The sequence below is a fragment of the Teleopsis dalmanni genome, chromosome 1 (genome assembly GCF_002237135.1).
Source record: "Teleopsis dalmanni isolate 2A chromosome 1, ASM223713v2, whole genome shotgun sequence".
NCBI classification, from domain to species: Eukaryota; Metazoa; Arthropoda; class Insecta; order Diptera; family Diopsidae; genus Teleopsis; species Teleopsis dalmanni.
In genome coordinates this window covers 1564598-1580099 of record NC_051846.1, presented here as the reverse complement: position 1 = coordinate 1580099, position 15502 = coordinate 1564598, and the positions used below count along the sequence as shown (strand labels likewise).

The window sequence follows — 15502 nt, the reverse complement described above, 5'->3', positions numbered from 1 at the left end:
CAGCTTGTCAGCATCACCGATTATATATTCATATTCATTTTTAATTTAATATTAATGTGACACATCATCCTTCCTTGGTAACTGAATGAATCGAACCGACACGTGTGAGGCCAATAAATTTCAATTTTGTAACTCAAACCGCAAGTCAAGGAAATTTCAACATTCGAAAGCAATTAAAGATGCAGAAACCTCAAAACATTTCCATTAGCCTAACGACGTTATTTATATGTAAAAGCTTTTTATTGCTACTACGAAGAAGTACTGGAGTAAATAATCTAGCATTATGAGATATTTATTACTTGGCAGCAGCTGACGTATGCCGATATTCAGGTGGGATTGAGTGTAAAACAACACTGAGTGTCAACCTCTTCCCTTCAAGGTTGACAGCAAAGCAAGTCACTAACTTGCAATTACCAAATAAATAAATTCAAAGGCGAATGAGATTGCAATGTGCTGTGATGTAGGTCAAGGCTGCCAGAACATGTAAAATGCATTAGGTCACGTAGTGTTAATGTATTAAATGCGCCTACAAGAAAGAAGCAAAGAAAATACAACAAAAGCGAAAGCAAGGAAAAAAAAAAATTGAGAGCAATGAGTTTTGCCAAGAATGCAATAAAAATTCATTCAATTATAAAGCCAACGTATATAAATATGCAGCTGTCTACGTCAACTGCGACGCAGACGACAAAATCTTCACAATTGCCGCACATGAATTTTTTAACAACCACCAAATTTTGCCACCAACAGCTACTTATCTACATGGAAGTGGCGCGGCGCATAAAGTGTTAATACATTAGGCCTAAGCTTACACCACTAAATTATTCATTCGCACCCGTTCCTTATTTAGCACCCAACCACCCTCGCACTCATTCATTGTGTCACATTTTTTCTCAACTTCATTCTTGGCCAATGAAATTTATGCGTTTTCCTTTTTTTATTCTCATTTACGTTGACGTCAACGTACTTCGTCAACGGCGTAGTCGACGTTGTCGTCGTTGTATTCGTTGTGAGTTCTATTGAGCTGTGATATATATTTTAGCTTTTTATTTGACAGTGGCGGCAAATGGTCTCACGTGAGTTTTGTTGTTGTTGTTTACAAGTATTTTTTTTCTTTTTTTCTTTTGATTTTCATTTGTTATTTGTCTGCTTTACAGTGAAGTTGTTTGTTTTGAATTCACTTTGCACGTGTTGTGTTAGAAAAATTTTTCGCGCATGCTTTTTGCTACATTTTAAGTATAAATAAGAGCACAAAAGAGAATAAGCAAAAATGTTATTGTCAGTAATGTAACAGTGAAATATTAGCTTATTTGGATAAAATGTTAGAATAAAACATAGACTCTGTTATTATAACATATGAAGTAGAAGACTGTGTTTATAAGTAATTCCATATGAAACTATAAATTTTGTGTAATATGGGCCTGATCCATATGCATATAAGATTCTACTACAATTATTAGCAATCCTTATAAAACGTATACATATATTTAATCAGATCAGGGCCTTAAAGAATTAGAGGAAGATTGTTAGTAATAAGTCGTATACATACATTTACTAAAACCCAAAAGTGGATATGTAACTGAATTGCGACGATACCTGTTGAAAACTTACAGATTTATTCTCAATTTAATCAGACAAGGACCTTTAAAACTTATAGGAAGAAAACATTTCGATCAGTAATAGAAGGCGCTTCTGAAAGTCTTATCGAAGTCAAAGTAGAATCAAGTGAAAGACTGTATCAGTCAATACGAAAACAATTGGGTTGATCCTATGTTCCTAAACAGAATGATGGGAATCACTGTAAACCGCTAAATAGTCTATTATCACTAGATGTGTATCAACGTAAGTATGAAGATTCCAGAGATTTTAAATTTAGTGTTACTACTTACTACCGTTAGAAGATTGAATCTTGCTTTTTTACATTCCTCTCACAGCTGTGAAGAGAACGCCTCACATCTGCTTTGTCACATCATCATATCTGCACAGTGTATATATGGCATTAATTTAGTATTTTAACAGATTTCCTTTTTGTCGATCTTAGCCCACTCTAGAACCTCCCTCTAAAGTATTCTTCTTGATCTTCTTATATGATCAAAAGGCCTAAGTTGTTATTGTTGCTATTATAATTAAAATATTTGTTTCACTGAACTGGTGGCTGGCGACTACGCTTTCGAATTTGCAAGTATTTCGGCATCGTTATGAACAACAACGATGTCAGCCTAGTAATCAGATGAAAAATTACTATTGCTAATAGGTGCTATTAGCTCACTAGGTAATTGAGATATAGAGCTCTCTCTCGACAAACAAAAGTTATGTTCTATTCGTCGCTCATCCTACCTGTGACAGTGTATGATGCAGTGGCATGAAGCCCATCCCAGAATAATGAAGCAGTACTCAACTACCGCATCCAAATGAACGACGAGCTATCTGAGCTTTATCACAGTATTAATATAATTCAGCGAAAGAAAGGTGTTTTAAGCAGAGAAAGCGGGCATAAAGTTAGACTGTGTTCTCCGGTAAAGCTATCAAGTTGAGAAAGCACTAATCGTTCACGAGAATGAAGAAAGCCCGAATTCAACAGAGGCACCTGGCATGCTTTATTCGGTCGAAATCTGGTAACGGGTTGTTATGGTCATTTAAGTAAGTAAGTGTATAAAAAGTAATCACATAATTTAGCAGCGATAAGAGAATCGAATTTTTACTTAGACTTTTTAGTAAACAAATTAGAAAGTTTGAAACTGTAAGGACCAATATATCTATAATTAAGCCTTTTAAACTGACCTAATTGAGTATTGGATATGGAAATTTCAAGTCTCACCTCAAAAAGATAACTCTAGTTGAAGAAGACATTTGCCAAATATGTCCACAAGAAAAAGAGAGAGTGGTGCATATATTGTGCCAACGTTCAGCACTGGCAAGCAAGAGGGTGACTGTCTTGGGAAACTATTGGGTCGGTGATGACTTGGCAGCCAACCTCAAGCTAAACGAGCTACTTGCAATAACGAGAGACGTAGTTATGCGAACGGAAGCCACTTTAGCTTTAACTCAATAACGACATCTGAGAATCGAATAACGAAAATGGACCTAAGTCCTTTCGTGGTCTACTGTGGCTAATTCTTCATTTCAGTGGAGCCACTTGTTGAAGGGTGCGCTGTCCCATTGTCTCAGAATACATTTATACATAAGTCTTTTTAACATATAATGTAGGAAAAAAAATTCAGAGGAGTCAATTTTAAGTAAAATTAACATTAAATAACGTTACCGCGTAATTACGAGTTCATTGAGTTCATGAGTTGATTTTCTAGTATTATTTTTATTTTTAACTAATTAATTATTTTTGATTTACTTTCCTTGCACTTGAAACAGTTTCAATGCATTCTTTAATTATTTAACGGCATTGAAAATTCATCCTTGATTTTTATTGTGAGAAATGTAGCAAATATTTTATTTAAAAGTTTTCTTTAAAGATTTTCGATTTCTCGTTTTTTTGTTGTTTTTGCAATTTTCATTAATATTTTAAGTCACTCTAATTAGGTTAAGGTAGGTTAGTACACCATACATGGATATGATTGATGGGCAAAAACCTATTATCATAGTTTTGTGTTACCTCAATTAATTATTTAGGTTTTTCACCGTAGAATATTCGAAGATGCTCATGCATGTCGAGAAGAACATTGTCGCTGTTAACTTAACAGTACTCAAAAATGTTAACAACTAAAACTTAACGAAACTTCACACGAAGCACACGACACAAAGACACGAACTCAAAGACAAGGAAAATAAACCGAATACGAAATTCCTTTTCGAGGCGCTCGTGTCCTCCGCTTTTTTGTTCGTGTACGTTTTTGCCACAATCAGAACGAAAACAACCGTTGTGCGCCAATGAAGCGAACGAAATAGCAATTCGCAATCAGTTCGACTTAAGCAATCGCCGGGAGTGGACGCTTTGAAAATGTTTCGTTGATATTTGAAAGAAAAAAGTGAATATAAATCATATCAATTTTTGATTGAAGAAGGTGTTTTGAGTGAAAGTGAAATCGTTTTTAGTGAAATCGTCAGTATGAACCAGTTAAGTAAAACGCGTTAAGTGTACTTAATTGATTGATAAATTAATCAATTAGAATTTAATGGAAAGTAGTTAAACAAAAGTGTGCCATTAAAAACATATTAAAAAGGTGTTACATACCTCGAATGGCAGCATAAAGCAACGATCCTGTTTCTATTGTGGCAGGATAATTGGTAATAAAAATATTTTATTGCAGACGCAGAACAATTCAGCATTGCATATAATGACACTTTTAAGACTAAAATACATTAACAGATTTTCCAAGCAAAATAATTATGTTATAATATAACTCTGAAGTAATTTAAATATGCAATTAAAATGTAATTTTCAATTTAATATTTCTTTAATGATTTCTTTTTTGAATTATTTGAATTTTTATCAATATTTTTTATTACATTTTCAATTAAATTGAAATTGTGTTGTTTGTGTGGCACTGATCAGGGGCAAAAAGCACTTACCACATTTTCAAGTCGAATGTAAAACGAGTGTAAACGTCCATAAAAGGGTTAAGCAAAAAGTCATAAAATCATATTCGTTTTTCTGCAGTCAGAGCAGTAGGAAAAGCATTTTCCACACAAGGAAGTACATTTCCATTTTTTCATTTCCGTTTGTTGTTAACAGTTTGTTTTAGCTTTATTCCTTGCATTCTCTTCACTATGTAAAAGTGACCCTTAGGGAATGGCTTCATTGCTGTTGTCGTTGTTGTCGTTGTTGTTGTTGTTATTATTGTTGCTGTCACTGACAATATGGAAGTGCATTTCTTATACTTATCTTTGAAGACTTTTCAAGAAATTTTCTTTCTCTTATGTATAAATATATCAACCATATTTGATTTCCTCTTCCTTGCAGCTTCAAGCTGTTTGAGTAGTGTTCATTCACCAAGTACACTTACTTCCGTTTGTAGTGTTCACAACTTTTCTCATATTGCATTATTGCTTTTTGTATGTTTACCTATATTTTTATGACTTTTACGATTTCTATTAATCATTACATATATAAGAATATATATGTGCATATGAGTTTTAAACTTTTTTTACTTTCTTCAAAATTTTTTAGTTTCTGTGTTCAGTTTTCATAACTCTATTCGGGGTTTACACATAAGCTCCTTTGCTCACCTCAGTTCCTACGGTTTTTACAACACTTTTTTAAATATTTAACATTCATTAAATATTGAGACCTGCACTTGTGTGCTGTTAAATTGCTTCATTCCGTAACGGTACACTAAGCTGGAGCCGTAAAGTGCTTTCGCTAACTTCCTTTACGGTTTCATGCGTTGCTTACTATCCCGCATCCTTGTTACTGTTTTCACTTGTATTTTCGGTATGCCATGGAAGCGTCAAAGCGTGTTGCAACGCTGCATGAGTTGCGCTACTTCAAACTACTTCGTCCTTCCTTCTATACTTTCTGTGCACCTTTTTGTTAACCTTTTTTAATATTTTAATGAACTAAATGAAACACTCTAATTTTTTATTTCACGCTTTCACTGAATTGCTTCATCTCTTCCATAAACTCACTTGCAGCGCCTTTGTGAGAAACCCCACAAGGAAGGGAATTTCGCTGTATTTAAAATATTACCTTTGTAAATAGTATAAATATGCTAAATTATGCAATTTTTTTCTAAGAACTTTTTAGAGCATTTTTGCAGTGAGTTTATTATTTGCATATTTTAAGTGTAGCGCATAAAATAAAACCTCCGAGAAAATTTCAAAGACCCTCATTACTGCTTTGGTCAAATGCAATTGCAACTAATTAACATTTTTTGCAACAAGTTAAAAAAAAACTAAAATTGGTGAAAAGTTCTAATTCTGCTTTTAAGGTTTATTGTCTAATATATCCAAATAAAGAGACTCCACTAAATAAAATCTCCACAATATTGGTGCAGTGACTCTATATCAGACCTAAAAGTCTTACATATCAATTGTCAGCACTTACAAAATAACATAATCACATTTGCTCCCAGAACTAGAAACTAGAACTTGAAAAGGTGATAAACCTAACTTCATAGTATCCAAGCAAGCTTGCTGGTACAATCAAAGCAAGATGTCTAAATAATTAGTCATGAGGTACTAATTATAAGAAAAAGCTGATTAACATCCAAAGAATGTGTTGAAATTCCATTCATTGGGGCCAAATCTTTCTGCTGGATATCTAATTATCAAGTGGCATTTCTTTCTTTGAGATGGAGGTTAAGATATTCCCCAGGCATAACTATTGCAGGAGGCGATTAAAGTCAATTGAGGATAGACTTGTGAAGAAAGCGGAGTAATCGAATTTTTCTGTTGGAAATAATAAAGCAGCATTTCTTTCTTCGGGATAATGGTTTAAATATTATCGTGATAAGGCATACCTATCGCTGCTTCATTATAATAAAAAGCTGATAAACCTTCAAAGAAGGTTTAGAAACCCCATTCGTAGAGACCGAATTTTTCTACTGGATATTTAATTCTAAAGTTTAATTTTTTTTTTGAAATTAAAGTTAAAATATTCTTGAAATAAGGTATACCAATCCATTGAGATAAACTTGTAAAGAAAGACATGAAATCGAAGTTTTCTGTTGGCAATGATTTCTTTTTTTGGGATAATGATTTGAATATTCTCAAGATAAAGATGCTCTTTATAAGTGACAAATATTGCCAAAAAATTGGATAAGAGGCATTCAAGGTAATGAAACAGTTGATAAGCCTGCAAAAGATATATTAAAATTTCATTAATAGAACTCAAAGTTTTCTGCTGGATATCTAATCTTAAAGTAAATTGTTTCCTTCATGATAGGGGTTAAAATATACCCGATGTAAAGTCTGCGTTTTGTATCAAGGTTTCAAAACAATTGGGGTAAACTTACTAAGGAAATGATAAAACTTTAATTATGAAACCGAAATCTAATTATATCTAATCTAGTTCTAATCTAAATCTAATCTAGTTATATCACGCAGCATTTCTTTGCTCATGATAGGGGTTAGAAAATCTTAGAGGTATGACAATAATATGAGACAACTAAATTCCAATAAGAATTTGTTTTTAAAGTAGATAAAGGGGATTAAATAGATGATATGTATTGTGGATCAGATCTACAATACTAAGTTAAGTAGACGCAACTCAAGTGAGCTCTCCATTATATTCTAAGAATTAAAGAAATATTAGTTTGTAAATCTTATTAGATGTGAACTCAGATTAACAATTTTCTTCTTAAGTGGGTATGCTACTCTCAACTATTACCTTTTGAAGACAAAGTTAAAGGTCTCAGATGTTTGCAGTATATTTGGAATGCAAAATAAAATATTCACAGATCTTATTATCAAGTATTTATATTTTGATTTTATTGAACTAATTGAGGCAAAGGGTCTTCAAATTAAATGAATTGTTAGGTTTATCAATAGTTTTAATGTTCTCACTTTTATTTAACAATCTTTTCCAAGCAAATCGCAATGAACCCCATTGGTTGTGGAATACTAACATCCCATTTAATAGTATAGATAAACGAGCCTCCATTGGATTTTAATTGAACTGGTTCTTTGAAGATCATAAAATTCTTTAAGAAAAATCACAACTAAACAAAAATTATTATTAAATTATTATTAATTTATTGACTTTCGGTATATATATACATGTATTTTTTATTTTATTTTTTATTTCATTCATTCATTTTTACTAAGAGTGCGGTTTATCCAGAACATATTTTTTGACAGTGTATTATCTGCGCGTTATAACCTCTTCTTGAATTTGATATTGGTATTACTTATAACTTTACTTAAAAAAAAAATTTTAATATCGCTTTTAGAAACTGTCCAAAAGTGTCAACATTTTATATCACTGCAGTAGATCAATTGGTACACTCAGAAAAATATGTTCTAACCACATACTAGTTAATTTGACCTGATAGTTTCGTTAGAAAAATTTTAGCTCATGTAGTAAAGAAGATATGAAAACCAACATGTGGTATGGTTGAACCAACCTGATGCGTCGAGTAAGAATATTTTGACTGAGTTTTGGTTAAACTCTGTTTAAATCAAATAAATTATTTTTCTGAGTGTAGGTGTCATTTCGTCGTTGTATTTACACAAATTCATAGCTATTTGCAGTTAATTCTGCAGTATTATTTGTAAATATAGTACTGTAGTACTCGACCTTAGAATTGATCCGGTCAAAAAATATATTAGGGACAGAGCTTTAAAACTATATGCGAAAATCAACAGGATGCCCTACTTATCGCTATCTAATCTCAGAGTAATCACTAACCGCACGGGGCGGGCGCATATCTTAGATCAATCATTGAATAATCATGAATTTTATGAGGAATATTCAAATAAGACAGTGAGATGGGTGGGACTCCGCAGAAACCCTCCAGCCATCATAGAGTAAAAGTGCTCAGATGTCCTAACTCGGAAAAGGCTTAACATAAAAACATAATAATAATATTATGGATAATATATTATATTTTACGCAATTATAGTGTTTGCACTTCTGGATATATTAAAGTTTATTTCCGTCAATATAAAGTTTTGTTATAATTGCCACTACACTTATGTACTCGTTTGTAAAAAATATTGTTAATAGTCTAAACAACAAAAACTATCAACTAATTCCGTAACATTTACGCGAAAAGCGGAACATTTATTATTTCCTTTTGCATATTCGGATTAAGTTGCTTTTAATAAATTTTCGCACGAAAAATCGTTACACTTAAATTGCTAAACAAAGTGCAATTATCATGCCAAAGTGCCATTAGCAATTTAGTTGGAAAAAATTATACGCTGGCAATTAAAATGCAGACGACATATTGCTCCAAATTAAAACAGCAATAATTGGCTTTAGCAGCTACTCTGCGACTTTGCACCCTTCCCCCTTCAACGATTCGCACATGTGATTACCGTAACAAAAATGAATTTTGTTGCGGACCAATTGCTCCGCAACTCGTGCCACTAAAACTGCAACAAATACTGAATAGTTTAAGTGAAAAGTGCAATAAAAAGGATGGAAAGGACATAACATGTTGCATATAACATTATGCGGCATGCTTTAATCGTTTGAAAGGTATGCTCAATAGTGTGTATGGAACCAAATAATGGAACTGAACACTGTTAGGGTTGCGAAAGAATTACGAAATCATATTTATAAAAAGCAATAATATACGTAGTAGGAAAGTTTAATGATTTCAGTCCTTTTCTGGTATCATTTATTTCCAGAGAATTTAAATTAGATTATAATGACTTAACTCATTTTATTTAGATCAAAAGCCTATATATTATACACCTATAGTGGTTCTATCAATAAATTAATATCACTTATTTGCAAAGAATTTAAATTAGATTATAATGACTTAACTCATTTTATTTAGACCGAAAGGTTTTTATAATACTAAAGTCCTAACAGTTCTATCAATGAATTAATATTTCTACACTTCAAGTATCAGCTCATGATATTTTTCAAAGTATTGAATCAAATATTTCAGACTATACCTATGGTATATTAGAACTATAAAAACTTGTTTAATTATAAAATCATAACCGCTCACTTCACTAAAAAACTGCTTTACCAAATGTTATTTTAACTGGACTCTTCAACCCAGTGCTTGGGAAGTACCTTTGACTCATCCATTTCAATACTATAACTTCAACAGAAGTGGTGAGCATCATTTGACGAGTAGGCTTAGGGTTAGTCGTTTTAGAAAATGTGTTTTTTCAAAAATATATACACTCCCATAGTAATCTATTGGTACAGATCCGATAAATTTATCATTATCCCATTATAGCAATAATCTTGCAAGATCCAGTTCAAATGAACCAGTTGCGCGATGAATTAGAGAGCGTGATCCAATTGATCTAAGAAAAGCTGCGGAATTTACGTTCTGATTGTTGGGATACATTTTGATTGAATATAATCCTTAGCGTAACATTAAAGTGGAAAGTTATAATTTGTTAATGCTAATAAGCAAATTATTAGTGTACCATTTCAAATTAACTGTCAACTTACTTATATTTTATACTGGATCAGGACTTAAAGAAATTCAAATATATACTGCCATACAAGAGTTCTATACATGCTTCTGTCTAATATTCATGTCTGAATATTAGCTGATAATAGAAAAATATTACAAGAGAGTGTAAAAAAATGTTTTTCATCCTATCCTGGGTTGATAGGATGGCGTCTGGTGTCATATAAAAATATAATTAAAGAAAATTAACATATTACCGCTTATTCTTACTTAATAGTACTAACGTTAACTTCAAATTGTTTTATTATAATTTTCTGTAACGTAAAACATTTCAAAATATAAGTCCCTGGATCACCATTTTAGCAACCAGTGTTACTAGTATATAAAAAAGTGAGAAATCAATATCATTTAATTTATCGACTTGATTAATATCCGAAATTCGACATCAATTTACATATCAGGTGGAGCTACGACCTCATTTGCACGGCGTCTATTTTTCAGTAGATATGCAGCTAAAAATGAGATGGGATCTTCTGGTCCTTCATGATCAAGAGCCTTTAATCCCTCAATTAAAACTGGAGTAACCATGAGATCCAAATATTCACGTGCGGGCAGAGACATTATATCTTCCCGTGGCTTAACACATTGCATAGGTCCGAGAGATTGTTCCTCCTCATCCATTTGTTCTTCTCCAATTAGACGTGCAATCTGTTGGTCTTTAACGTTGGGATCCATAGCTAGTTTGAAAATATTGTCATTAGTTCTGAATTGATTAAAAATTTTTTAGACAATAAAAAACGTGTACTGAATGTGCCATTAAATATACATATGCTATATATTTATATCGTTTTATATAAATAAAATGGTAAATTGGCATTAGTTTTGATTCTTCTATATTAACTAATAAAATATATTGGGCACGTATTCTATTTCTGACAAAGACTATTACATAGTATCATAACGATCTTTAGAGCATGAGACCATGTAATCTAACTTAATATTTAACATATATTCACATATTTATATAAATACAGCAAATATATATATACCTATATATGCAGCATAACTTACTTATGAAAGTCCTCAAAAATTCAAATCCACAAAACTATAAAAATATGTTATGATTTTATATGTTTTCGATTTTGAAACAACTTATGTTAAGGAATAAATTTAAAAAAAAATATTTTCTTGTAGTTTAGTATAAATTTTTCATTTACTCAAAGCAATCTATGATCATCAATATATGTTTAAGATATAGATTTTTGTTTTGAATCGATTAGTTAGGGGATCTGTTTGAATTTCAACGAACTAATACTTTTGTGTGTACATGTAAATGAAATTGTCCTTACATTACGAAAATTCAGAAATCAGTTCCACGATAGATATGGGTTTCAATGTAGATGAGCAGTTTCAGTATGTATTCTAATGACTCTGTAGGAGACGGACGCACAATTCTAATGGTACTTAGTTTACGATGTATGTAACGTTTTATTTTCCTCATCCAGAAAAAAGAAATGCATATATGTATATATATATATATAGAAAACTTAGCAAGTTGTAGATAATTGTTACACGCATTATCATTTTTTTAGGCTTTTGTTAAAAGCCCTTTCTCTCCATCTATAACATCCCAGACCCTTTACAAATCTAGTCACTATGTGCTTAGATTACATCATTTTGCATTAAATCGCAGTTTCATTGTTTCTTGATTATTTTTTCAGAGCCTTTATAATTGATCTATACATTAGTATGGAGTGTATTGAAACTTTTACAATGGTAATTCTTCTTTTTATTTTATCTCTTACTAGACACCACTTACATCAATTTATAATTGTTTCTTGTCCTGTTTTTACATATTCTAAGCGCCATATAGTTAAGAAATTGTAGGCATTAAAGGTATAATCTAGAGATTATTTTATAACCTATTTTATAAGCCATTTTCTTCATAAAGATGCGAGCTTTTTTTTTGCTTATAAGTGAATATGTATTTTTTTTTTCAATTATAGTGAAAGTTTTTCAACTATTACTAAACATCTAAAAACAAGTGATTTTATTGTTATTTTATAAAATTGATTCGCTTCTATTGATACTCTATATTTAGTTCAATTTTTAAAGTTTAAATATATCTTGACTCGTTAGAAGCAGAGATTCCACTTCCACTTCAAGTATTATAATGTTACAACACACATATAACAATTTCAAAAACCAATCCGAGTTTTGTGATCCATCCGAAGACTAATATTTCTGATCTCCACCAGGCTTAACAGTTCGTTGCACTCAGGCCCATGTATTTGCAGGGAAAACATTAATTGTTATATTTTCTTTCTCTCTCTTGCTGCTTTTGTCTTGGGGTTAAGCGTTTCTATATAAACTTCAACTTTTCCCTCGACTTTATTCAAATATTTGACTGTTACCATTGCATTGATCCAAAGACCAATATTTCTGATCTCCGCCAGGCTCAATAGTTCGTTGCACTCAGGTCCAGTATTTGCAGGGAAAACATTAATTGTTATGTTTTCTTTCTCTCTCTTGCTGTTTTTGTGTTGGGATTAAGCGTCTCTATATAAAGTCCGTTGACTTTATTCCAATATTCTACAGTTGCTATTGCTTTGATCCACATTAAAATATATAAAGTATGAAAATAATATATATAATATGAAGGAGAATACTTATCAGAAAGGTGTTTCATTATTCTACAGTAATATATTATATATGGAATAGTGTGAATTTACTATAACAAAATAATTTATAAAGTAAAATGCTTCTTATTTGTAATCGTTCTATTTATTTGTAAAATAATAATTTACAATAATTTAGACCAAAGTTTAATATTTTTTGTAGCATTATCATTAATATTAGATTAATACCCTTTTTAAGGCAGTTAGATATATTAACAGGAAACTCATTACATAACCATGTCGATCCATTAAAATCTGCAAAGAAATCTTATGAGAAATGTTTATGTATATGTAAATTCTATTATAATATAAAATTATAAGAAGCCATAATACAATTTACTCTCCTAATATATTCAATATTATTATAAATTATTATATACCTTTTCTTCCTGCTAAAAAATTTTTCGCATAGATCTTATCAAAGTGCACTGTAAAATCTTATTCTGATAGAACCCGATGAGCGTTACATCAATAGATGGCGTATGATTTTAGAAGGATGAAAACAAGTCTCAAATTTTTTAAAATAGCTATGAATTCAAAACCATTTTTTTTATTTATAGTTTGCAACAATTTAGAATTTAAACTCACTCGTGTTCGGATCTTTATTGCAAAATCATAAATCAGATAGTTTTTAAATTTATTTGAACATTCAATTTTCATCCTTTAAGGACCTTCAAAGCCAGACTTCATTATGTATGCGTGCCTTAGTGGTAAACAGTCATTCAATCTTTCTCTTCACATGCTGCCCGTCATTTTTAAACAGGGCTTCAGTATATATAAGTGTCATTCCTAAGTATTTGATATGATATTATTAATTGTACATTACTAGCAAAATAAACAAAACGGCTATATTTACATATTCATATATATAGTGCAGTATAATATGATCGGAATACGTTCAGCTATAGAACAATAAATTTAACTTCAGTTGGTAAATGATCGAATTAACTGTTTTGGATTTATAGATTAATGATGTGTAACAATATTTTTTAATAATGTGTACCTAATGATTTCCAGATCAATTTTAAATTGTTGAAGAACTATTTTATCAATTTTAAATACTATCTTTAAACCATACATTTGTGTACAAACCTACACATAGTTGGTAGTTGTGTCTTAACAAGTATAAGTAATATATATTGAGAACATAAGACGGGAAATTCAAGATGAAAACCAAAATTATGGAGACTCTTGCCTTTTCTTCTACATTTTTATTTGATTTGGCTTAAATGCCCTTACCAAAATAATGGCAGATTTAATCCAACAGTAATTCATACATGTATGTAAAATATCTCATATGAATGTAGGGTATGAAATAATAAACCGTATACTTCAGAAATCTATATAGTTTAGATAAAATTTGCTTAAATACAAAATGTGTAGAAAATTCACGGATAAATACGAAACACTTATGATCAAAACCTCATATTTGCTGCATCAGCTCTACGGATTTACGTTTAATAGCGTCTATCGTTATTACCATATATGTACACATCTAAATGCAAAAATATATTGCAATACGTTTTATAATAAAAACTATTACCTTATTGAATTTAGTGGACTACTTACAGATTTAAATATCTGTATGACACTTAATCGGCATATATCATATATACATATAATGCTCAGTAAGTAATTTAACATTAAGTAAATTAGCTGTGTAATATTAAGTTACACACTATCTAATTCTATTCAGTCTTATCAAACCCTATCTTATCTTATCATTTGTCTTATCAAAGTCTTTAGATTCAGAGAGAAGTTCAGATGCAAGTAAAGACAAATGGATATAACTGTATCGATTGTTAAATTTGCTATTATTAATATTGTTATTATTGTTATTAGAAAATACAGTAAGACACTATTCTTAAAACTTTTACTATGCTAATCCTGGTTGGAGTCCTCTTAGTTAAACTGGACAATTTAAAGCTGTTGACAAAACTGAAATTTTTTTTTGGTTTTACGTCCTATTTCTGGCCAGGCCAGGATATAAACACAACAGGTGTTCTAGTTCCTCTTCTTCGAGAGTCGGCAGACATGTGTTACACATGATACCACAGGGTAGGATGAGACTAACTCCATGCCCACCTATGGTCCACGGATTTGGTATTGTTCTAAAAGAATTATTTGAAGTCACCTTAGATCTTTACGGTTTGTCTAGACCTTCTCAAACAGTTTTAGTTATGATTCAGTTATAAGCAGTTACAAGATTGGATATCCCACACAAAGTTTTGATCCCATGAATGTGGTAAGTGCACTACTTCCAATCGGATTTGTTGTCGTTACGTTTCTCTATAGGAATAAGTAAGGGAATTGATTAGTGAAAGAAGCATTTTTGTTCAGCGATTTCTATACGTAGACCCGATAAATTTAAAGACAGATAAATTTAATATAAAATATAAAGACTTTCTGTTAATGTTTCCCAGGCACTAGAAATTATTCCTTAATCTCATTGTTTTAATGATCTATGTAAATCCATATAAATGTCTTGTTTACTATTTTTACAAGCATCGCAATATACTCCATATATTTAATTGCTTTATATGTACTACACGAAAAGGGTTACATTTACCAAAAAATATAAAATTTATGCCATAATTGCTATGATCTTTGTATATTCACTTATTTATGTTTATGAAACATGTTCCTTTTATATATATATGTATATATATATGTTTGTGGAAAACAGATTTTAATAAATATTCCCCAAATAAGTCAGTTTTTGTTTATTCGTTTAACTCAGTAAAGTAAATGTCATTTATTATTTTGATTTTATTAAATATGTAGAAATAGGTAGAAATAGACAATATTTTCCTTAATTGATATAAAATA

The 15502-nt window shown here is 30.9% G+C and overlaps 1 protein-coding gene and 1 long non-coding RNA gene across 2 annotated transcripts; both read right to left on the bottom strand.

The window, feature by feature from the left end:
• Positions 1–10399: 10399 nt before the first annotated feature.
• LOC119672954 (protein dpy-30 homolog) lies at positions 10400–11145 on the bottom strand. Its single transcript, XM_038084139.1, has 2 exons — positions 11067–11145; positions 10400–10732 (listed from the first exon to the last, which is right to left on the bottom strand). Exon 2 carries the CDS (start codon positions 10728–10730, stop codon positions 10446–10448), a length of 285 nt encoding a protein of 94 aa, XP_037940067.1. The 5' UTR covers positions 10731–10732; positions 11067–11145; the 3' UTR covers positions 10400–10445.
• A 1674-nt stretch (positions 11146–12819) lies between these two features.
• LOC119672349 lies at positions 12820–14961 on the bottom strand. Its single transcript, XR_005251888.1, has 4 exons — positions 14808–14961; positions 13262–13462; positions 13054–13200; positions 12820–12928 (listed from the first exon to the last, which is right to left on the bottom strand). It is a non-coding gene; the product is annotated as an uncharacterized LOC119672349 (long non-coding RNA).
• Between the last annotated feature and the right edge of the window lie 541 nt (positions 14962–15502).

Coding starts and splice junctions, on each gene's coding strand:
- LOC119672954 (XM_038084139.1), bottom strand. CDS start 10,730: ATGGATCCCAACGTTAAAGACCAACAGATTGCACGTCTAATTGGAGAA.